The following is a 25561-nucleotide window of genomic DNA, read 5'->3' as shown; positions in this document are numbered from 1 at the left end:
GCCATGGCTATCTGTTGTGCATGCATTTGTTTACCCTGATGGCCTTCAGCACATGGCCTGTTGGTAGAGAAATGCATCTGTTCATGGCTATTTCCATTTTCAGAACTATTTTGTGGTCTAGTTTTCTATGTCATGTGTGTGGTTGGTATGGATGTTGTCCTGGGTGTGTCTTGGATGCTACTGGATGCTGGTGTTTCAGGAGGGGTCGGTCAAGAAGCACAAGCTGGTCAAAGAATTGTCCGACATGGTTGTCTACTGTGTGTCCAAGAGATTTGAAGACTTTCAGGTTTCCCAGCAGAACCGTGAGTCCTGAATAAAAAAGATTATACCCTTTCCATATTTAGAAGAAATCTCTTCTAAGAGTCGATTGTTCGATTCCGATTATATCATTATCAGATAGTGTCAGGTGTTCTTGAAAACGTATTCTGTCCCATCAGTAGCACACATCACAAACACATGCAAGATCAAGTCAATTGCTCAAATGCCTCATGGGGATTCCAGGGTAGAATTGGCCCCCAGTTACCTATGCTGGTCGTAAGAGGCAGCCAATGCATCAGGTGACCAATCTTGGTGATTTGATTGTTTGTGTATTATCATACCTTGATTGTGTGGATTGTTGCTCACAATATCAATCACTGGTTCAGACTTGATTATTTGCAGGCTGCCATCATATAGCTGGAATACTGCATTAAAACATTAAACAAAAAACAAGAGACCATGGATACCTGTTCTACTAACACAAGAAGAAACAGCCATATTAAACTTAGTTCACTCATCTACCTCAAAGTCCCTGAACCATTTTATTTTCCCTTCCTCACAACCCTTACTGTAATGCTACGACCATACATGAAGCAAGTCTAGATTTCCCACAGGTTCTGAATTTCCCATCTCACTGGCCCAGGCCCCTTTAATTTAAACAGAGTTATCTGTTTCTTTCAAAATTATATATTTTCAGTAACTAAGCAAAAGTCTAATAATTCCCTTGCTAGGACATATATGCCATTAAGACTCCATGCCCTTCTTCCTGTGTAAACTGTAAAGTCCTCTGAACATATCACAGTAGTCATCAGGGCCCCGTTCCACAAAGCGATCATAGCGCTAAGAGACCCGTGAAGATCTTCAAAGGTCTTCAACAACCCATGCTTGCTGTAAATGGTGACTATGCTTGTCGTAAGAGGCGATTAAAGGGATTGGGTTGTCAGGCTCACTGACTTGGTTGATACATGTCATTGTATCCCAATTGCATAGATCGATACTTATGATATCAGTCACTGGATTGTGTGGTCCAGACTCGATAATTTACAGAATTTTATAATTTTAGATAGAACATATAGCTGGATTATTGCTGAGTACGGTGTTAAACAACAAACAAACAAACAAACAAACAAACGTAGCTAAAACGATCGTAACTCCCATACTTTAACATGGACTTTGTGGAATCGCTTTGTGGAATGGGACCCAGGTCATGAAAATGTACACAATCTGATACATTAAGACATTAATGTTCAGATATAAAATGATTTTCTTTGTAGTCAGGGCTGCTTATTGCACAAACATTGAAGCAGTTGTTTCCCCTAAACATGTAATTTATATTTATATTTCTAAATTCCTATCAAAGACGTGATACATGAAATCCTGACAATTGTGTTTAAGGAAGGTATTCCATTACAAATGGAATCTATGGTTTTGTATTGATATAATCACTCATGATACGAAAATCTTATCATTGCGATAATTGACCTGTGAAATGCGGGTTAGAAGGGATCTTCAGCAAGCCATGCTTGTCGTAAGAGGTGATTAACAGGATTGGGTGGTCAGACTCAATGACTTGGTTGATGCATTTCATCGTATCCCAATTGCGTAGAGCGATGCTCAGGATGTCAATCACTAGATTGTCTAAAATAGACCAATTCTCAATCATATTACTGCTTTGAACAACTTGATTCTTTGGAAATGTCTTCATATAGGGTTGTTTGCTTTTCAGAAAAGTGTTGGGAGATTTGCTCGTACAGTGAGTCCCAGGCTCTGAAGTTGGCGATGTCCTCGCCAGAGGAATATGTCAACCACAACAAGCGATTCCTGTCTCGCATCTACCCCAATGGTATGCGCATCGACTCCAGCAACTACAACCCCCAGGATCTCTGGAACTGTGGCTGTCAGATGGGTGAGGACCCATACACAGAAGCTTTGCATGTGTAGATGTGTCATGTGTAGTTTAGGGGTAAAGACAGGCAAGTTGCTGGGACAACCTGCAACTGTTACTTTTTGTCCAAATGTGTACTGTCCACCGTTAATCTTCAGAACAAACAAATAATCAAGTTCCTTAAGTAGCACATCTTTGTATGAAAAGATGTGTTTCATTCAAGCAGTATGTGCAGCTGTTGTATGAAGATTATTGGTTGGCATACATTATCAGGATATAATGGCAGTACGTGTGACTCACTTGCCTTAGCTGTTCTCTAACACAGAGATACAGTACAGTACTCTGTTTGCCTCCATTTTGTTTGGTGGCCATGATTTATTTTAAGATTTACAAGTGGCTTCTTCTTGCTAAGAACTTTGATAACTACAGTTATTGAGGTGTCGATTTGATAATAATGTCACTTTTCTTTTACACTTTTGAAATTAACTATTAAATGATTATTATCGTTTCATTTTGAATTTGTTTACATGTGAAATTGTGGAGGCTCCAAGGAAAATAGAATTAAGGGCAATATGGCACCAAGGGACAAAATTGAACTTGATTCCCCAATAAAATCTGATGTAACTTTTGATGACACAGGTGTTTAATGGTAAATTAACACATCTTCACTGTACCAGGACCCACTTGCACAAAGCGATCTTAGCGCTAAGATGATCATAACTCCCATACTTTAACATGGGCTCACAAGATTGCTTTGTGTTAGTGTGTCCTGGAGGTTACACACATGCACGTCACCATGTAGGTGCAGTTACCTTGAAGGTGATGTAACGCCAGTTCCACCTCCCCTCTTCCTACACCACCTGAGAGTGTCAGTGTTTGGAATTGTAACATGTGTCATGTCCTCCACCTGATGTCTTCCTCCTCAGTGGCCCTGAACTACCAGACAGCAGGACTCATGATGGACCTCTACAATGGCTGGTTCCACAAGAATGGAGGCTGTGGCTTTGTGTTGAAACCTGCCATCATGAGGGAGGAGATCTCATACTTCAGTGCAAACACCAGGGAGGTCATTCCAGGGGTGTCCCCCCAAATACTTCATATAAAGGTGAATAGGATGTCTCCCCCAAATACTTCATAGAAAGGTGAATAGGATATTCTCCTCCTCCCCCCGTACTTCATATAAAGGTTAATAGGATGTCCCCCTCCCAAAAAATACTTTATACAACGGTGAATAGGATGTCTCTCCCCCCCAATACTTCATATAAAGGTGTCTATAGTGCCCCCCCCCAATACTTCATATAAAGGTGTCTATAATGTCCCCCCACCAAATACTTTATGTCCCCCCAAATACTTCATATAAAGGTGAATAGAATGCCCCCCCCCCCCCCCCCCCAATACTTCATTTAAAGGTGTCTATAATGTTTCCCCCCCAAAACACACTTGATATAAAGGCGGAAAGGATTCTCCCCCCCAAAATACTTCATATAAAGGTGAAAAGGGTGTTCCCCACATGGTTAAATTGTGTGAAGCCCATTGTTGGTTTCCCCCGTCGTTCCATTGCTTGAATATTGCTAAAAGCAGCATAAAACAACACTCACTCATATAAAGGAGAATGTCAAGTTATTTCGAAAGTATTCTGTCAAAGTTCTTTAGCACATTATCATAATTGGTATACAGGTACATAGACATGAAGTACGTGATTTGTATTTGTTGCAGATTATCAGTGGCCAGAACTTCCCCAAGCCCAAGGGTTCCGCAGCTAAAGGGGAGGTGACAGACCCCTATGTCACCATTGAAGTGTTCGGCATTCCCTCGGACTGTGCCGAGGAGAGGACCAAAACTATGCCGCATAATGGCAAGTGTGAACTCTGTGTCTGTACTGCTGGTGCCATGGCATGCAGTGTATGGCCGTCTAGTATTTTCACCCACCTGCCTTACTACCAAACATCCTGCTCACATCAATTTATTTCACCCCAAGCACTGACAGACGAAGAAAATCACAATGTGGTTTCATTTACTCGGTGAAATACATCATATAAAAAATCCTATCTAACCTTCATACTTGGTGTGAGTCACACCCATCGACAGGTTATGTACACAGATATCCTGAACACTAGTTCTTGGTTTGAAAAAAATAATAGCAAATATTTATGATGAACATTTTTTTAAAATTTGGATGAAATTCTAATGATTAAGTTATTGTGCCAGTCTTTCACCGTTATTCCAGGTGATTACTAAGACTGAAGGTCTATGATCAAAATTAAATATATTTTCAACAGTGAGTGAACAGTTGTTTTTTTTGTCAGCAGTATGAGTGCCAAGTTGCAACAGATAAGGTCAGTTTGGGACACAATAGATACATGCTGAAAACCTAACTGCAATGAATAGGAATGACTGTTTACAAGCTAGTGTACAGTCTCACTTCCTCTACACTGAATAATGATTGAATTGATGTAGATGAATAATACAATGACTGATCAATTCCTCCTTTGTTCAGGTATTTTGATCTTTTGTTTACATTTTCAATATTCTAGTAGGTTTTGATTTCAATACACCTGTTGCTGTACATGGGTTGTGAGAGCAGACGTCACAGTATGCTGCTGTCCGCAGTGAATATTCACTGCAGAATAGTTATCGTTGGAATAAATAATTAAAACTCATGTCAATCTTGTCAAAGTTGAAAGGTAACATTAAATTGTTTTCAACCTCAAAATATAAGGGTTTTTTGTTTGTTTGCAGGATACAATCCAATCTTTGATGAAAGCTTCGAGTTCCAGATCAACTTGCCAGAGCTGGCTCTGGTGAGATTCACTGTTCTGGATGACGACTATATTGGGGATGAATTTATTGGACAGTTCACAATACCATTTGAGTGCATGCAAACAGGTAAAGATGTTATGTTGAAACATTGATTTTGTAGGGATTTATGATGTGCTACAGTAACATGGTGAAAAAATTATTTGAGAGATTATTGTGTAGTTCTTTTTGTTTTGATGATGATGTTATGACTGTAGTATTGCAATAAATAAAGAGACAGGTTAGAGACATGTACAATTATGGCTAAAAGATGCTCAGTTAACTTCCAACAAAGTGATTTTCATTCTCAATCTAAGGGGAACAACTCTTTCCAAGTTGTTCTGGATCACAGCTTGGTGCAAGCTTTCCTGTATGGTCATAAGTTCTAGTTTTGCACATATATTGCAACTTTCTGTTACAATATTTAAAGTTTCAATTAAAGTTATGATTATCAGTTTCTTATTTATGATTATCATCCATCCACTTTTGCAGGTTACCGACACATCCAGCTATTGTCAAACACCGGGAACCCCATTGAAAACTGTACATTGTTTGTACATATAGCAATAACCAACAAGAGAGGGGGTGGGGTGAGTCTGTTTGTTGTAGTATACTGGCGGTTTTCAAATTTACCCAAATGCAAATCTTGCTCATAATGTCTCAGTATGATTAGTGCTGCTACTTGTGTGTCCTCAGACCACCTCTGTGGTCTAGTGGATAGAGTGTTTGCCCAGAGGGGGGAAGATTGAGGGTTCGATCCCCAAGTGCTTCTTACCAAAAGACGTTAAAAGATGGTATTTGTTGTTGTGTTCAGCAAGGAGAGTATGTTCAGTCAGTATACTGTGCTTGAGTAATCTTGAACACAATGTTAAAGTGCATTACACTGCTCTTGTGTGTCCTCCTACCTTTGGTTTGGTTGGGTTTGGTTGGTTTGGTTGGGTGCCATGTTCAGATCTGATGATTTGTCGGCTTCAGAGATGGAAGTCCAAGATGCTGTAAAAGGAAAACCTAGCTCCAGTCATGTCAGATTGCTCCTCTCTACCAACAGATATTTTACTTGTTCTGAAGCTACTCCTTAAAGTTGATGAGTTAGTTTGATCTAGTGTTACTGTGTTGTTCAACTGACAATACCCAATGGGCTCCAGATCAGTATATGACCGCCTCCGGGAAGGTCCGGGGTTCAAAACCTGGCCGCATCGTACCAAAAGATGTTTAAAGATGGTATTTACCTTGCCTTGTGCTCGGCATTAAGGGGCTAAAAGAAGGACTGGTCGGCTCTGAGTCAGTATACTGTATCTGAGTATGATATTCATGTTAAACTGCAGCATGGTATCTCAGTAGGATAGAACTATGAAATTGGCATCAGTCCCCGGACTAGTTCATGCAGCCACACACACATAAAACACAAACACATGTCGCTATATAAGTGCCATAACATTGGACGCGATGTTAAACCCCACTACACCTCATCTCACCTCACCAGATCAGAATAACAGTTGACCACAAAGAGGATTGGGTGGTCACAATGTCTGACCTGGCAGATTTGGTCCATTTTTACGCTGTGAATCTTTGCTCATGCTATCAGTGACAGGTTTGCGGCACCTGATTATCTACTGCTATCTATGGCTGAATATTGCTGACACTCGTGAAGTTCCGGGGTCTTCAGCAACCCATGCTTGCCGTAAAAGGCAACTATGCTTGTCATAAGAGGCGACCAACGGGATCAGGTGGTCAGGCTTGCTGACTTGGTTGGTGCATGTCATCGTATTCCAATGATGTGGATCGGTGCTCATGATGTCAATCACTGGATTGTCTGGTCCAGTCTTGATTATTTACAGACCACCATGATATAGCTGCAAACAAACAAACACAAGAATATTGCCAAATGCCATAGGGAAACCATTTGGTGTACTCGGCTGATATTTTGGGATGTAAAACCCAACTCACTCACTCATTTACACACTCACTCACTTACTCATTACAGCATAAAACAACAGTCACTCACGTATCTACAAACAGGATCAGGTGGTCAGACTCACAACTTGGTTGATGCATGTAATCATATCGCAACTGCCTAGATGTATGCTCATGATGTCAGTCACTGGATTGTGTGGCCCAGATTATTTACTGAGTGCCATTCTATAGCAGAAATTTTGACGAGAGCAGTGATAAAAAAAAAAAAATAAACACTCACACATCTGACAGAACTTTGACTGTGTAGAGACTTGTGAGTACTAACTGGTTCTTGTCCCCAGCAGGCGTACAAACGAGGCTTGTCTGTGAAGAAAACGAAGAGGTATCGGGACTACACCAGCATGAAGTCAATCGGAGTGAAAAATATAGATGAAACATTCAAGGTAGGTTGTTGAACATGATGATATATTGTGAAGGGTTATCAAGGTGGGATGGACAACATGTCATGAACTGCCCCATGATGGTGTGCTTGGCTCACTTACTCCCACCCGCGTGAGGGGCCAGGTTACAATCTGTCGTCAGCAACCCATGCTTGTCGTCAGCAACCCATGCTTGTCGTAAGAGGCCAGCAATGGAATCGGGTGGTCAGGTTCGCTGACTTGGTTGATGCATGTCATTTTATCCCAATTGTGTAGATTGATGCTCTTGATGTCACTGGATTGTATAGTCCAGGCTCGATATATTTGCACACTGCCATCTTATAGTTGGAATATTGCTTAGTGCAGCGTAGACAACAAACAAACTTAATATCCACCAAGTCTGTCTTTAGGGAACAATAAAAAAAATCATAGGTATCACAATCCATATTTTGAACTTGAGAAAAGTTTGTTGTCTTCTCGTGGCATTTAGAAGCTGTTGACTTATGACTTGCAACTTCTTTCTTCTATCAATGCAACATTTTGGTACAGATGCTTGTACCCTATATCAATAGTAATCAACAACTGGGTGTGACTTGGTGATAGATCTGAGATTACATAGACACAACATGAAAAACAGAAACAGGGTAACTAAGAACACTGAATGAAGGCAGTATATTTTAAGAGTTTTTAAATCAGTAAGTATTTATTTATAAATGCACTCAAGGCAATGATTTATTAACAGATGAAGTTCACCTTCCTAGTAATTGTTCTCTTGAACTCCTAAGAGATTATAAGTGTATTACTATGCCAAGTGCCAGTAAAATCTATCTGAATGTACTGTAACAAACTGTAGGAAGTGTCTGTAAAATATCTGAACTTTTTACTGTGACATACACATATCAGCTATTTTTTGTTGATCTCAGTACCGTCACGATTTTGTAATTGTCAAATAAATATTTCCAGATATTACATTACAATACTCAGTCAAGTAACACACAAAGTGGAGCATCAGTGAACCGCTTTGTCCTAATGACTGCAACACATTGACTGTCTACCAAACAAACATTGTTTATCTCTCCAGGTTGCAATCCAGCCTTTGCGGGATGGCACCGACCTGCGAGACAACGTGCAACTGGCCCTGAGTGGCTTCAAGGAGACGTGTGGTCTGCCTCCCATCGCCAACATCAAGCAGTGCATCCGACTCCTGTCCACCAGAATCACCAACTCAGGAGAACAGAGTCTGACATACGTCATGAGAGGCGAGGTGAGTCTGACATACGTCATGAGAGGCGAGGTGAGTCTGACATACGTCATGAGAGGCGAGGTGAGTCTGACATACGTCATGAGAGGCGAGGTGAGTCTGACATACGTCATGAGAGGCGAGGTGAGTCTGACATACGTCATGAGAGTGAAGATGAGATCCAGATCACTAATACCTTCTCAGTGTGTTGGTGAAGGAGTACCGAGTCTCTGGGTAATGACAGGATCAAATGAACATCATTGTATTTGACTCCTTCTTTTTCTTTCATAAATATTTGAGTCTTACCAATATGTTCTATTAGATCACTATTTTGTATGACATCATGATTTGGAGAAACTAATATTTAAATTTCTCGGCTTGAGAGTTTTAGTATTAGATAAAACATATTGTTTTACCTTCTTTGCAGTACCCATCTCTTGAAGCACAAGGGAACCTGCCAGATATACTGAAGAAAGCTCTGATGTCATTTGATGATGTGAGTAGTAACAGCTGGAGATGAACCAATAGCTCACCTGGCAAATACATATATGCATACACCTCACCTGGTGAAACTGAGATTGTGCTAAAAGTTCAGAGGTTTTGTTTTTAAAAAATCAAAGAAATTGTTGTTGAAGTCATAAATCATGAAATAATGAAATCATTAACAAACAATTAATAGATATTTCTTTGTGTTTCAGTTGATCACAGAGTGCAGAAACCTTATAGAATGTGCAGATAGTGTTTATGAGAAGGTGAGCTACTGAACATAACTTATTTACTGACCAGCCTGAGATATGTTGGTCTCACCATACTTTAACTTGACTTGGGATTTAGCTGACCTTGGCTTAGTGATGGTTAGGGTCCTGTGAAAGAGAGGCTGTTCAAAGGTTTGTGAAAATGCTGGCAAAATACATTGAATTGCTGCTTGACCAGCAGTTAAGCAGATGTCTGTTTCTAGTTAGGACCTTGAAAGATTCTAAAAAGATAAACCCCATGGGGCCCGGGCGTACAATGTTCCCAGCAACCTGTGCTGATTGTAAGAGGCGACTGGAAGATCGGGTCGTCAGGCTTGGTGACTTGGTTGATAGTGTCAGCATAGCCCGACGGTGTGGATTGCTGCTCATAATATCGTTCCCTGGATTGTCTGGTCAGACTTGGATTATTTACAGGCCACCGTCAAGTAGCTGGAATATTGCTGAGTGTGGCGATACACAACAAGCCAAACAAACAAACCTAAAAGAGAGATAGAAGTGGTGCTGAGTACCTGTAGTATGAGCTGACTAAAGTGGATTGGGTGGTTCGGACTGATTGTGTGTCACATACCCCAGCAGTGTTGGTCGTTGCTCATGGTATCAACACCTGGTTTGTCTTTGGAAACTCTGTACTTTTCAGAGCTGACATGTCGTGGTATAACTAGAATACTGTTCAAAGCGGCAGTAAAACCCAATTCACTCACTCACTCTGCCACCTACTTCAGACTGTCCTAGAACATGCCCTAGGGAGCATGAAGTGCCTGCCTCTAAGATGAAGCTGGCGTTGTTGTTGTAGTTGCTGCACTGTCAGAGAGCTGGGATGGAGTGGCACGAGGACCTGGAGAATGTGTGTGTACAAGCGGGCCTCAAGAGCAAGAAGCTAACCAAGGTTAGTCCATCTGTGTGCTAGTTTTCTGTCTGTAACGGCAAGGGTTGCCTCTCTTTGTTGTTGCAATTTGCTGAACAGAGTTGCATCCCTTGGGCATGCCAGAATCTGATGATTATGGGTTTGAATCCCAGGTTCACCCTGATTATGAATCTTGGTTTGTCAGCACATATCTGTTTGCGTGGGTTTCACTAAGGGTTGGATCTGATACCTTCCAGTTTTCTTCCTGACTCACATTCATATAACTTGTAGAGCTCTCAAATTCACAGGGAGGATTGCAAATCATAACATACCTCTATACCTTCTGTGACGGATGCCTTTATCTAAAGTAATGAACTTAAATTTCATGTAAATTGTTTTATTAACATCAAATATTCATAATTCATGATGGAAATATGAACATTGCATTATCAATATTAGTTTTCGGAAAATATGAATTTAGCTGCAGTAGGACATTTTTCCTATTAATGTCCAGGGATTTATCTAAGATTCAAAGGGAAGTGCCATTGGCAGGCAAATTGGGTAAAAATCGCAACATTGTTCATAACTTCATAGTACTTTTTAATGGGTTTTTTTTCGTATTCTGAGTAAATGGACATTTTTAAATCCAGTTTTGGAATATTTTGTGTCTTTTGCTGCAGACTTGGCATCAAATGTCAGCCCCCTGAGCAGGTTTAGATAAGTTCCAGATATCTGTATCTTTTATAAATGAACATTTCTTCAAATTACTTTAGAAGCAGCAAAAGATTATATTTTCCAACTGACTTTTTTCCAATGCAGGCAACAGAGAACTTTGCTTGGAACATCCGAGTGTTGAAAGGTCAGGCTGACCTGGTGATGCAGGCTAAGAAGGACTGCCAGGAGTACATCAGACAGGTAGGTGCCGGGGTCCTGAGTCAGCTTATACAGCAGGACACACTACCTCCCATCTTGTGTTAGAGGGGCAGGGTGTGGCTCAGGTAGGTGACGGGGTCCTGAGTCAGCTTAAACAGCAGGGCATGCAGCCTCCCATCTTGTGTTAGAGGGGCAGGGTGTGGCTCAGGTAGTTGACGGGGTCCTGAGTCAGCTTAAACAGCAGGGCATGCAGCCTCCCATCTTGTGATAGAGGGGCAGGGTGTGGCTCAGGTAGGTGACGGGGTCCTGAGTCAGCTTAAACAGCAGGGCATGCAGCCTCCCATCTTGTGTTAGAGGGGCAGGATGTGGCTCAGGTAGGTGACGGGGTCCTGAGTCAGCTTAAACAGCAGGGCATGCAGCCTCCCATCTTGTGTTAGAGGGGCAGGGTGTGGCTCAGGTAGGTGACGGGGTCCTGAGTCAGCTTAAACAGCAGGGCATGCAGCCTCCCATCTTGTGTTAGAGGGGGAGGGGGTGGCTCAGGTAGGTGCCGGGGTCCTGAGTCAGCTTAAACAGCAAGACACACTACCTCCTATCTTGTGTTAGAGGGGGAGGGGTTGGCTCAGACATCTAAGACATCTAAGTTAATTTAGTTGAAACATATTCTATTCTTATGAAAAGGATTAGGCACAAGTTATCACAACTTTGAACGTACTCTCTGTAGAGTTGCATCCCTTTGGCGTACCAGAATCCTATGTTAGGGGTTAGAATCCCCAATTTGCCCTGAGAATATCCTTGCACGATTCATGACAGAAACCTATGATCATGGATTCAAATCCTGTTTGCCCTGATTATGTTTCTAGGTTTGTAAGCACCATACTCGTACTCATGGGTTTCACCGAAGTGGTAAACATCTAAAACACTTGAGGTGTTGTGACTCAGTTTAACTTGGGTGTGTCCCAAAGTTGTGAAGCTGCTCATAATATTGACCACTGGTTTGTCTGGTCAGATGTGATTATGTAGAGGTCACAGTGATATGGCTGGAATACTGCTGAAAACAGCATTCCAATGAACAAGGGTTTGTTTCATCTCTGGGTGCGTGGACAGTGTACAGATCCCCCCATTGTCATATGGAGGGACACCACGACACTGCCAAGGTTGCAGGGGTTCTAGGTTTTCGTTTCTTCTTCAGATCAAGGAAGCTGCAGTGTCAACAGGGCTGTCGAAGGAGTCAGCGGGGGCCGACGTCTGTAACAACCATCAGTCGGAGAAAGCAGTCATCACCGATGAATGAATCAGGTGACTATGACCTGAGTGTGTTACAGAAGGTGCTGGAGGCAGATCTGGTGCCGAGCGATTCATTGAATAATCTGTTAATCGTTTGAACTTGACATTAAAAAAAGTCCCTGAAGCTCAAGAGTTGAAAGAACAAAAAACATTTAATATCCAATCATCAGTAATGCAGTGAGCTGTTACTGTCATGTAAGTCTCTGTTGAATCCAACATCCAAGTGTCAGTTGTCAAGGAAACAAACTGACCCTTAATGTTTCATCAACCTGTATTTTGGTCAATACATAAACAGAATAACCTTTTCTTTGAAGTAGTGACAGCTGGGGACAGAATATTGACATTCCGTTGTATCTGCTTGGGACAGAATATTGACATTTCGTTGTATTGCTTGGGACAGAATATTGACATTCCGTTGCAGCATCTGACACATGCCTGAGTGACTCTGATTCAACAATGGATACTGGTTTCATGTCTTTGACGATGAATATGGCAATTGATCATGTTATTTTCTGTGCTTTAGGGGTCTTTGATTGATAAGTTTTGTTGTTAAGATTTACAATGAAGTAGAAATCCTAGCTTGTGTTGAAGATTTTGGAGGGTTTTTAGGGTGGATCTTATCTACATGATTTTTTAAATGCGTAGTGTTGCTGCAATATTTGATCACTGCATTGCAATTCAACATAGTCTACATCAGGGGTTTGACTGTAAAAACCAAGTTGTTTCCCGACCTCAATCTTTGCCCAACCAAGGAAATAAAAAATCTTATTCAGTTTAGTTTTACGCAACTTTTTTTACGCATGTTACGTCAGAACTAGATTTGTAGTCACACCCACATGGAAAACATCCTCCTATATTTAGACCTATTCAGTGGTTCCCTCAGCTTGGATGACATGGACATTCCTGCACTTCTATCCTTTACCACTTCCAGTTTGTGGCGCGAGTATCTCTGTTGTTTACATTGCAGTTTACGAACCAGGAAATTATTTCAGCTGATTTTGTCTTGATTTAAAAACATAACAATAAAAAAATAATTTTTAATGTTTATTTTTATGTTTCACAAGGTCATTTTTATGAGGTGAGGTGAAATTGGGTTTAACGTCGCGTCCAAGATTATTGCACTTATATAGCGACGTTCATTTTTATGAACATCGATTAGTCCCTCGAGACCATCCATAATCGCTGACATTCTCCAGATCTATCAATTGACCGATTATTTAATCAATTACTCCACCACTAGTTGTAGGCTAAGCCGGCTGTCAAGCAAGTAGCATATACAGTGGTCATATGTAAAACAACATTAGTTTTTATAATCAATTTCTGATTATTGATATGAATATTCAAGGTGATAACCAGCCCCAGTAAGCTGTACATCAGTGGGATGCAGGTTTGACAGCCAGTAGCTACAGATGAGGTCGTGAGGGGCCGTGCTAACGTACTACATTCTGGTTGTGGATCACAGTCGAGAAAATACCATGCACAACAAGTGAAAGATTCTCTGAAAATAAAATATCTGCAAAATGATTTTTAGACCAGACCATTTTTTAGATCTTGTAATCAACTCTTGCATCTCATTGTTGTGTTCTTGATTTGAAGAAATATGCTATTCTTGAAATATCGCTCCTATAAGATTCCAGCCAAGTTGTCTTTACCTTTAGGACATGTAGATATTGGTCACATTACTTTCTAGAAGGGCCCTGTAGATCCAGGGTAGAATAGGTCTTCAGCAACCCATGCTTTCCGTAAAAGGCGACTATGCTTGTCATAAGAGGCAACTAACGGGATCGGGTGGTCAGGCTCCCTGACTTGGTTGATGTATGTCATCGATCCCAATTGCGTGGATCGATGCTTATGATGTCAATCACTGGATTCTCTGGTCCAGACTCAATTATTTAAAGACCGCCATCATATAGCTGGAATGTTGCTGAGTGCGGCATTAAACAACAAACAAACGTTCTAGAAGATGGTGAACGTCATTTCCGTGTCCATACTTCTGCCTCCCAGTGGAACTGATGACCAAAAACTCATTCACTCAAGATAAAAATATTGTAATGTATAACCAATGATATTCCTTAACGACAAGGATTTGTGTCTATTTCAGCAGCCCTCAAGTCAACTGTCAGGAGTTTACACCAAATAAGCTGCCTTACTCTCTTTGTTTGACAAGCATGGAGGGAAACAGACACCAACAGTCCCGACCAGAAAGAAATGGAATACCTCAGCTAAACAAGACAAAGACAGAATCAGTCGAGCAGGGGCATAGAATCTGTGATTAGAAAGTATATGTACATTTATTTAATCAACTGTGATGCAGGTTCATGTGTATGTCAGGTTTGAATAGAGGTGTGTTATTGCCATGTTACTGATATGGAATATATATCATAATGACATGGGTTATATATGATGTTGGTGTGGAATATGCATTTCATGCAATATTCATGAATTTGATGTGATCAACATTTTGTATACATGATATCGGTGTGAAATATACAAGTATTCACATGATGATGTGTGATATTGGCATGTATTATATCTGGACAATGCATTGGGTTATAAATAAGATATTGACATGTTATGTACATGACCGTGAATCATGAACAGTTATGACACAGGTGTGTATAACCAAGTCTTTGATCATCATCTACATTGTATTAATGTAAAATACAAACATGTAATATACATGCTATTGACGTGTTATACATAGTCATGACATACACATTTCTACATTGTATTAACATACAATACAAACGTAATATACATGCTATTGACGTGTTATACATAGTCATGACATACACATTTCTACATTGTATTGATGTCCAATACAAACATGTAATATACATGCTATTGACGTGTTATTGACAAGCTATACATAGTCATGACATGCACTTGTCTGTCCCAACAGGAACAGGAACCTTGACTTTGTATCCATACCCTCAATATGCTCTTTTTCCAGAATTGTTGACAATGTGCCCTTGTCAGATGATGGGGTAATTGTCTGACATGATGTTGCTGTTTCATGACTGACAGTGACATGAATGATGTAAATATTTTCTCTCTGCCACGTGGCATCAGTGATCAATTTTGATTATAGAAAATGATATTTGTTTTTGATGTGAAAATGCAATTGATTTAGATAATTGTTGTATAGCTAAATGTTATCATCATTGAAATAGGATAAGCTATGTTATGTCTACTTATTTTCTGTGATTACTTAATCGTCTCATGACTGAAGTCATCTGAAAATTGTGATTTGGAATAAAATCTTTTGAGACACATTATTTTTTATAAATCAAATTACCTTGTCCCCCACTTGCTGCAATTAATGTTATATTTACTTCAGGTTTAAAGGAACTGCTGTTCCACTGATGCAAATAAGCACTAAATAACCTTGGTCCTGTTACACAAAGCGATCCTAGCGCTACGATAATCACAAGCCTATGTTAAAGGCCATGTAATGTCAACATAGCGACTTTGCGGATTTTAATACTTTAGAGCATACTTAATCACAAACGCTTGCCTAAAATGAAATTTGATAAGCGCAAAAATAGAAAAAAAGACCTTAAAAAACAACACACAAAATCGTCCCCCAAACGAAAAATTTCTCCTTTAAGGGGATTCCCCTTTTTGGAGGTAAAACGGGTTCTGAGTGTTTGACGTGCTCATTTCAATGATCATGACAATCAGGTCGATACCTAGTCTGCCTGCTTCTGCCTCGGATTCTGTAATACATTGTCTTTTTTCTGTCTGCTCATTCATTTGATTACCGTATCCACAACTTGTGTCACCTTATTAACAACATTGAAGATGCCTTGAGTTGTTTACTGAGGGAATTAATCCCTGACAGGCATTTATTTTGTGGAACAGGGCCCAGGGAAACAGTTGTCACCGCTGCACCACCAGCTTTAGGCCACGCCCCCAAACAGGTTTGTTTTGGAAGCCAGTTACAGAGCGTGTGATTTCAGCACTTTCTGCAAATATTATGACTTTTTATCTCCCAGACGTTGACTTATGTATTCAGTTGCCCTATAAAGCAATGGAGTTAAGATTGACTTAGCACTAAGATCTCTTTGTGGAATGGGGCCTAGTAATGTAAATTATACATATGTTTCAGTTAAAGTTGTTTGTAAATATAGACTTCTAATTTCAGTATGAGTAATTTGAAGTTTAAAAAAAATATTTACACTTATTTCCTTCTAATGCAGAGTTACTGCATACCAGAGAACATATTACACTGTTAGACATTATGGAAAATGTGCAACCTTTATTTGTCACTGTTGTTGTATTTTGTGAACAGTACAGGGGATTAGTTTACATGCAGTGCATCGACTCGCTGCAAGATGTAAATAGCCATGAAGCAAGGTTGAAATTGAACAGTTCATCATTTTGCAATTTCTAGAGTACCAATGTGTTCATTCATTGTACATAGTCATTGGAAGTTATGTATATACTGAACCTCAGTCGGGGGTTAGGAAATCAGTACTTTTGTAGCATGTTACATTACCTGCTTGATATCGGGCTGTGCAATCAACTGGATGCCATATGAAGTCTTTGTTTTTGTTTCCAATAGAATAAGTTGTTAGGGATTTATGAGAATGATTATGTCAAAGTTGTTGGTAGGAAACTAGTTTTGTCAGTTCAGTTGTCATGAAAGGGTTCTTGGTCATAATTAAATTTGATTGGTGAGTCCACGTAGAAAAAGTGTTCTTTGAGTTCATACATGAGAGGAGGTGCAAGTCTGTTTATTCAACTTCTGAGATGGTTATTGTTTTAATTATGTCTCAACAAAAGTAACAAGCTTTATTTAGATCTTAAACATGCATGCAAATAACTAAACAGACCAATTTCAACTTTTTTTTTATATTGTTACAAAGTTACAATAGTTTTTGTTAAAGGCTGCATATACTTGTACCATATTCATCCAAGCAGTATCTGAAATGTTCCATCAAATTATCATAATAAAACAAGAAGTTGAAATCTTCAGGCCAATTCTGTCTTCTTTGATATTTCAGCTTCGAAATGCCACATGAAAAGAGACTCTTTTTTTACAGATAGGACTATTAAATACTTTAATGAGCTATTGGTAAATATGAAAAGTCAACACCAGACAATAATCAGTCTTGATTATGTGCCGAAACAGATTCCATGGGGTGTATTTGAATGGAAATTGAATATGAATGGGTATGTGTACTGTCATTGTTTTGCTAATTGATCTGCAAACATTCGTTGACAATGATGACCAAATTTTTCTTCTTTAATTTTATTTTGAGGTTAGAGGGAAAATATTTCAAAACTATTTATTTCAGTTTTGTTTAAAATTTGATTATATATATGCTCCTCACAACAAAATAAGCATCAACAATTATTTTTTGAATAAGTCTTACATAAGTGCAAAATGTTTATACCCAAATACCCTAAAGGGGCAGAAAAAGTCACTGTACAATAAACAAAAGGGTGAACCATCCATGGAAACATATACTACTCAAAAGAAGTTAAGGGCCACCTGATTATTTCATATAACTAGTAATATGAAAGAGTTCTTAACTTCTTTTGAGTTGTATATATACCTCAACATTCTACAATTGCTGCATTTCCAGTGGCAACTGAGGGTGGTAGCCATTCCAGGTTTTCTCTAACAGATTAGAAAGACGTCATTTGTATACCGTAAACGAAAGCAGTAAATTGAAATAGTTACTTTTCTTTGTAATTAGCTTGGTATTTAGTTGCTCTGTTTCATGTTGGCTAGACTTGGCTGTACGTTGATATTTCTGTATGTTAAATGACAACTTGGATATCAAGTTACAACAGGCACCGGTTATTTGTTAGGGGAGGTCACTATGAAGAAATTCCTGAGGGTTTTACCTTAATAAACCAATTATGTAATGTTCATGATTGTTAGCTACTTTGGAACTTCAGGTCAAGGAATTGAAAACAAGACAAGACGATTATGGACATTCAGAATATCTGGCCCTCCCTCTTTTATTATGATTGCCCATTTCCTTACAGTCATTACACCCAGGAGACCAAGACTAACATCTAGTCTCTGAAATGAACATATTTTAAACTGTTGTTAGATTATAGCTATGATAGGAAATAAAGAGAGGCCCAGAGGCTCGCTTCATTTGCTGAAACTGCAGTAATGTAGACTTGCCCACTATTATAGACTTGCATGGGCTGTATTGGATATGTTTGTTTCAGGGTCTGTAGGACAGACTACATGGAGATCTTCAAGATCTTTGTACAGAATTTTATGTACTGCCCAAGACGACCTTCCTGCAATTAAACAGGAAACTCCTTGTTTGCAAATAAATTGTTAAATTTCATTTGTCCGTCCTAACAACTTAACAAATTTGTAGAAGTTCAGTTTGAGCAGTTGTTGTTAAGAAATGAACATTGATAGAAGTTTTGTTTCTGATTCTTGAGGTGAATACTTGGACATAATATTCTCCAGGAAAGTAGTGTAAGTTGTTGCCTAAATCTACTGTATATTGTGCTTATCTCATTTAAATATGGTATTTTCCTGTAACTTACTTTGTATATGAAAGCTTCAGATGGTTATTGTGTCTCTCTATTCTAATTGTCACAAGAGGCACCATGTAGCATGTCAAGTGAGCAACATGTTGATGTTTTGGTTCATGCAAACTATTGTTTCAAGAAAGCTTCACTGGGTGTCATTGGTTTGACCAAGCAGTCAATAGTCATTTGTCAGTAATAGGGGGTACAGAAGAATAAACTTCAATAAATAGTTTTAATGTACTCACCTACAGATTACCAGGAAGGATTGCTGTAACATGTGGTCTTGAAACCATATGCTTGTGATCGTTTGTTTTCCTAACATTAGTATCCTTCAAGTGACTTCTTTATTTGAAACCCTAGTTCATGGACCTTTACTGGTTTCCCAGAGAGTTGTTTGTTTCCAGCAACTATAGATCGGTTCATTGCTATTTCATTTAGGCAACATATTTAATCTCAAATGACAGAGTTCAAAGCTTTGAGACACAGGTCAACTGTTTTTACATGTAGCCAACATTTGCATACATGTATAAGAAAGTACAATTACTGTGAAAAGAATTGAGAAGTTGTGCTGAAATGTTAACAAATGGTTACCAGGCAATGCTTTGGCGAAATGTGGAGGCAGTAAACTATTTTATTGCCTATTTGTTTGACACTGTTCTCATCTTGAGGAAGAAAAGCTGCCCTGAATGCTCGTAATGATGTCATCAATGATGGACACTGTTTGTAATAGTTTGGACAGATAAGGCCTTTGGTTTGGAGAAAACTGATACTTTCATGTAGAATAATACTAAAGAGAATTAATTTATAGTTGTATGTTTTCAGTGAAAAACTTCATGTGACCAAACTCTGCATAGAACCTTATGTCTCGACTTTTGAGCATTCTGTAATGAACATGTGAAGTTTAATTTAGAAGTGGTATAATGTTTCAGTTATACTGATAGTACTTTCTATTCATCATGATATGCAGTGATATATAGTTCAAGAAACCAATGTAGTGCACTTTGAGTATGCAAGCTATGTTTTCTGCCTTCCTTATTCATTGTCTTATTTTGTTGACTTTATGTAGCATCTTTTATTCTATCATTCGTCACTTGCAGTTTTTGAAAGTTCTCCCTGGTTCATCTGCATATGAACAGAAGCCGTTTTCTTGACAAGTTTCTTGTATTTTTTTAGAAAAAAAAACTGTTGGCAAGAAGCCAGAATGTTGACATGAAGGTCCACCATCTATATTCCCATTATTTCTACCCAAGCTCTAAGTATTAATCCAGATACCCAGTATGTACAATTATGCTCATTGTTTGTTTCTTGTATAAAAGAAATATCTATTTATATTTACTTGTTATTGTGTCAGAACCTATCGGAACAGAGGTGACTTCATCATGTTCCAAGAACATTTGGTCATGTATCCTTTCCCTTCATCGTACCAAGGCTAATGCTATTGTTTTATTAGCCTTGGTTATATATAGAAATAGCCTGTGTAAAGGACATGCAGTGGACATCAGTTCTAAGTCAACATGGAACATAATTCATTGATCTCTCTACTCAATGCTTCCAACCCTCCAGTGTTGCTCAATTTATGAACATTCATGACCTGTAGTTTCAGAGAAATGATTGATGTGTAACAAGTATGTACATGTGCCAGTCTCAATTTTGTAGAAGCAATGGATTAGTTCCTCAGTGTCAGATGAATTTGGAGAACTGTTGACATTCAGCTCCCTAACCTCATCATCTGAAAACATCTTATAATAACAAATGAAGCTACCAATATCATTGTTACACTTTACATGGTCAGTGCATATGTAAGTTGCAAGACGTTAGAAGTTAATATGTATTCCACACTAGCAAGTCATTACCTAGTTCTTTAAGTTTATTCTGTAGCTGCATTTTCTGTCTGAGCAGGTCCTGTCCACAACTGATGCCACATCATCAGCATCTTCCGTCACATCTTTGCAATATTATGTTTGGTCTGATAAGTGTATATATGGTGTTGAACGCATGCACACTTAGAGATTACAGAATAGGAGCTGCTTGGAGGAAAGAATGGGTAGTCCTGCTTGTATTCGAAATCTTTGACTATCTGAAAAATTATAATTTTCTGCATTGTGTCTTTGTTGATGAAAAGATTTTTGACAGAGGAAGAATATGCATCTGAAGGCAAAGAGAAGGGTTGTCATGAAAACCAAATTAACACAGTCCCTGATAAAAATGTTGATTACTTCTAATGAGTTAATTTCTTACAAATTGACACCTTCTGGGCTGTTGGTTTTACACACTGACACTTTCTGGGCTGTTGGTTTTGCAACTGCAGTTCAGTTGGGAGAAACTAGGACTTATGTAGATTTGAATTTTGCTATGGGCATTATCACAACAATAGCCTCAGAATGTAAGAAATGACGTTCATTGAATGTACTTTCTTTATTGCGCCCAACAGGGTGTCTTTGGTCAGATCTGCACAAAACTACAACCATACAAGAAATCTTAGAAGCCCTTTGATGTTGGAAAATAATCTACCAGGTCAACATTGCCTTGATATGTAAATGCTTGACATTAGTCGATTCCTATTTGCTGCAAGTCTTTAGCTATTACGTTGCTGTATGTGTTTTGACCCACATTACATTGAGGTTTCAAGGCACAAGACAACATTGACTGTGACATGATTTGTTTTATCCTAGGTTTTGATGTTGAGCATGACATGAGCATCTTGCCTCTACTGTTACTTGGTCCTGTCAGGAACTTGAACTGTGACCTGATGCTGCTCTGCGAGAGCCTTGACATGTCACCTGTGTTACACTATCATGGCACTGTTATGGATCTGTCTTACAATCACTTGTTAGACAGAATATAAAGCAGTTTATAAGCAAATAAATCACTGTGGTGTTTGTTGTTTTTACAAAGAGTCACAGCTGCTGATCATGATGACTACTAGTATCATTGTAACCATCCCATGGCACTAGGTCTCAATGTTGCACTGATCTACATCCAACAGGAACACCATGGTTTTGCTACTTCCCCCAATAAAGTGTTCACAAGTCTTGTTCTCGTGGTTGTTGGTAATTGGTTTAACTCAAGACATGCCAACTCAGTTCTTGCTTTTGATTAATGTTTCTGGAGTAACAGATGACTGACGAGCAAAGAAAAAAAACTCTGATTTATTATGAAAGTGCTTCAACATTTTAATAGAGTTCTACTCAATTCTCTACATAATCTTACAATTTTGTTCAGCTACAACATTTATGCATTCATTTGTTAAAAAAAGACAACAAGCAATAAATAAAATGCTTTTTAATGCATCACAAAAAGTGTATGGCACTTGATTTGATGAAATATATTCTTCTAAAGTCAGGTACTGAAGAATGATTTAAAGAGGGACAAAGTACTTTATAACACTGATAAGATGCATCAGTAGGTCACTCATTACAGAATGATGAGGTAAACAAATGTAGACATCCTCCGTCAAATCTGGAGGATTTGATTATGTCAAGGATGGGTGATGTTTTAACAAATAGAAGCTTCTAATTTTCTAAAACGATGTCTCTAATGACCTCCAGAATTGTACATCACATACTGAATTTCATGAAAACAATGCTTGTTATTCATACCAATGTTTCTTTGTTATTGAACAATAGAAGTTTCATAAAATCTGTGGGTGTTATTAATTCGGTCTGCTCATGGATATTGGAACTAAGGTATCTGTGTCAAAGGTCAAGTAGTAACAGCAAGGAACATTTGTCCAGGCTGAAAAGATTTGCCTTTTGTATGGACAATGTTCATTCCATGAAGCATTAAAACATTGCTAGGTCATAGGACAAGAGCATGCAGAATCCAGAAAGAATATGCAGAATCCAGAGAGAATATGAGGAAACCAGAAAGAGCATGCAGAATCCAGAAAGAATATGCAGAATCCAGAAAGAGCATGCAGAATCCAGGAAAAACACGCAGAATCCAGAAAGAATATGCAGAATCCTAAAAGAGCATGCAGAATCCAGAAAGAATATGTAGAATCCAGAAAGAATATGCAGAATCCAGAAAGAGCATGCTGAATCCAGAAAGAATATGTAGAATCCAGATAGAATATGCAGAATCCAGAAAGAGCATGCTGAATCTAGAAAGAATATGCAGAATCCAGAAAGCACACAGAATCCAGAAAGAATAAGCAATAAAGAAATAAACATCCTCTCCATGACTTTATAGATCGATCTAAAATATGTCCTATTGCCGCAAGACTATGGTGATCGAGTGGACTGAGTGTGACTTTATGTGACCTTCCATCAAAGCGGAACGAGGCAGGATCACAAACTGTACCCATGTGGAGAATAGAACCCTGATCGTGGGCACGGCGAGCGAATGCTTTGACCACTTGGCTACTACTCTACACCCTCACTGACCTGTCCAAGAAGACCACGTATTCTTTCTACCTAGACTTTAATACACATGACAAACTCTGACACTGTGAACACCAAACTCCAGCAGGTGAAATGCTGAGGGATTTATACGAAAGGTATAAATAATGTTTATGTTCATTTGAGCAGATAAAAAACGCAGTGTCTTATAAAAGTAAAATATCTTTTAAATGCTGTTTGGAATGAGGTATATTATACAGTCCAACCCAACGCGTTCTTGCACTGAACTTGTTCACTCTCATCACCAGATACTGTCCAAACTTCACCGTTTCCTCTTCTACATTTTACATGTTCGTCTTGGTGCATACACCAATAAGTACACCCTTTTAGAACACGTTTCTGAAGCTGTTCCCAGAATCGTCGCTCGAACACATCCATGGTCAACTCTGAACGCTTCACAAGGCACTTCAGGACGGCATATTTAATCTCAGTGAATCCACATAAATCCATTCTATAGCTCTGTCGGGAGGAAGTATTTTGCAGTAATATAAACCAGCTCTTTCTCCAAGAGTATCTAAGTTTGGCGTCATGTACGAGATCGCCGTCACATGAAGCTCGTGCCCCTTGACTTCAACCAATAGCTGGGTGAGTTTCCAGGCTAGGTCACTCTGAACCAACATATCCGTGTGGAAAATAATGCCCTTGTGGCTGTTGTCGAAACGTCTGCGGGCAGTTTCTGACGCCTTGTTGTACGCGGTCAGGTAGGATCCCTGCAAATAGGAAGGTAGTATTTGCATAACGTATTCTGAACGAGTTGATGCTATCATGGTCCAATATTTGTTTCAAAGATATGATGCAACAACAAGTTCGGAAGTATGAGGAGTTACCAATCATAATAAGATGACATCTTTACACCCACCAAAACATTTTGTTCTTTTAAGCATACATCTGTTAAAATGCCTAAAGACGCTTACTGTAGATTTCCATATAAAACACTCCTTCTTTGAAATCATACTTCTTCTTTTTTTATGACGAAACACATTTATTTGTATTTTAGAAAGTGATACTCATTGAAACCCCCAAACCGACTCTGCATGATCTGATACTGCTCCGCGGCAATAGCTATGTGACTACCCTTTCTATTCCTTCCTCTTTCAGTTCCACCTGCAGAAGAAGTACCAGCAGTATCTTATATTAGGCATTTGTCCAGCAACATTCCAGCTGCTCCAGGCTTTGGTGCTTACTGTTCACAACTTTTGAGATACAATCGAGCATGCTCTTTCTACCAAGATCTCAAGAGCGTCATACGACTCTTGCACAGAGTTGTTTGATCAGGGTTACAACATTCAAGGCCTCAGTAAAGCTTTCAAAAACTTGTATGGTAAACATTTCCAAATTGGTGAGAAAAAATGATGTCTGATGCAATTCCCTATTTTGACTTGTACCATATATTCCCGTGTTTTTTTCGGGAGAACAATGAATTTGCCTTTGCTTGTGTTTGTGATAGGTGTGACCGGTGGGGCAGGATACGCTCACCTTTTCGCGAACACCTAGTATCATCACTATGTGATAGTGATTCATAAACACATGCTCATGATATATTCGGAATCGTACAATCGACTCAGCTTTTAGCAGAGATTTCTATGGAATATGGTAAGGGTTTTATCGCTTTGATTTATCCAAATGTGATCAACTTCTTTTGAGTATTATATTTCCAAAACATACATGGAAGTTCGAGAAGAGGAAAAAAGAATGGCGCTTAGCTTATACCAGGTGTACACTGCATCAAGCTGACTTTTTTCATGATGCTTTGGTCACTTATTTTACAGGGAAAGGTGATAATTATTATATATGTTTACTTAGTTAACCGAATCAATAATACTTGTGGACTGAAAACCCCTCGAAAACAAATTAAGACGCAAAGATTAAAGCACGGTCAAGCAGTTTTGGTGAAGTGGAACATTTCGGAAAATGGCCTCATGTCAGATTAGCATTTCAAATTGTATTGAAACAGAAAAACTAATACACTCTTGGGAAAAAGAAAATATACACCCATGGTGTGAAGACAGTGAAGCTAATACACTGCCGGGCAAAGGAAAGTATACCCATGTTTGATGGTGGCTAAAAATGAAACAAACCAGAAATGGCTATTTGATGGTGAAGTATTTGATATGGGTCTCATATTGGTGTTAAGTTTGCAGTGGTTCTGCGTTCCGCCACGTAACGTTATGTAATTTTTGTTAATAAATTCAATTGACTACATTCTTTTGGTCAGCATGCGCAGTTTATCCAATCTCATTAAAATCAGATCGACGTTCTCGCTGCCAATAATCAAAGATCTGAGGACATCCCATTACGGGTCAAGTCAGAACGATCTTTCGCGTACTTTGACCGACCACTGAAATGGCTAACATGAAGTCGACATCAGCAAATTAGAAAG

General features: G+C 39.0%; 2 protein-coding genes across 5 annotated transcripts in view; one reads left to right on the top strand and one right to left on the bottom strand.

The window, feature by feature from the left end:
- The window catches only part of LOC124145834 (inactive phospholipase C-like protein 2), a 230190-nt gene extending 208543 nt beyond the window's left edge, over positions 1 to 21647 (top strand). For all 4 annotated transcript variants that reach the window (XM_048385568.1, XM_048385567.1, XM_048385570.1 and 1 more), the window contains 14 exons: positions 200 to 302; positions 1985 to 2164; positions 3070 to 3248; positions 3860 to 3998; positions 4883 to 5029; positions 5432 to 5529; positions 7198 to 7296; positions 8354 to 8536; positions 8940 to 9008; positions 9211 to 9264; positions 10061 to 10153; positions 10931 to 11026; positions 12174 to 12280; positions 14370 to 21647. In XM_048385568.1, coding sequence (XP_048241525.1) covers positions 200 to 302; positions 1985 to 2164; positions 3070 to 3248; positions 3860 to 3998; positions 4883 to 5029; positions 5432 to 5529; positions 7198 to 7296; positions 8354 to 8536; positions 8940 to 9008; positions 9211 to 9264; positions 10061 to 10153; positions 10931 to 11026; positions 12174 to 12275 — 1542 coding nt within the window. In that variant the 3' untranslated portion in view covers positions 12276 to 12280; positions 14370 to 21647. The remainder of the gene's footprint in view (positions 1 to 199; positions 303 to 1984; positions 2165 to 3069; positions 3249 to 3859; positions 3999 to 4882; positions 5030 to 5431; positions 5530 to 7197; positions 7297 to 8353; positions 8537 to 8939; positions 9009 to 9210; positions 9265 to 10060; positions 10154 to 10930; positions 11027 to 12173; positions 12281 to 14369) is intronic.
- A 267-nt stretch (positions 21648 to 21914) lies between these two features.
- The window catches only part of LOC124145833, a 39912-nt gene continuing 36265 nt past the window's right edge, over positions 21915 to 25561 (bottom strand). Inside the window, exon 7 of the mRNA XM_046515780.2 lies at positions 21915 to 23891. Within this exon, the coding sequence (XP_046371736.2) occupies positions 23589 to 23891 (303 nt within the window). The 3' untranslated portion in view covers positions 21915 to 23588. The remainder of the gene's footprint in view (positions 23892 to 25561) is intronic.

This window comes from Haliotis rufescens, unplaced genomic scaffold (assembly GCF_023055435.1).
Source record: "Haliotis rufescens isolate VD_foot unplaced genomic scaffold, xgHalRufe1.0.p SCAF_6, whole genome shotgun sequence".
Lineage (NCBI taxonomy): Eukaryota > Metazoa > Mollusca > Gastropoda > Lepetellida > Haliotidae > Haliotis > Haliotis rufescens.
This window is presented reverse-complemented; position numbering and strand designations above follow the sequence as displayed.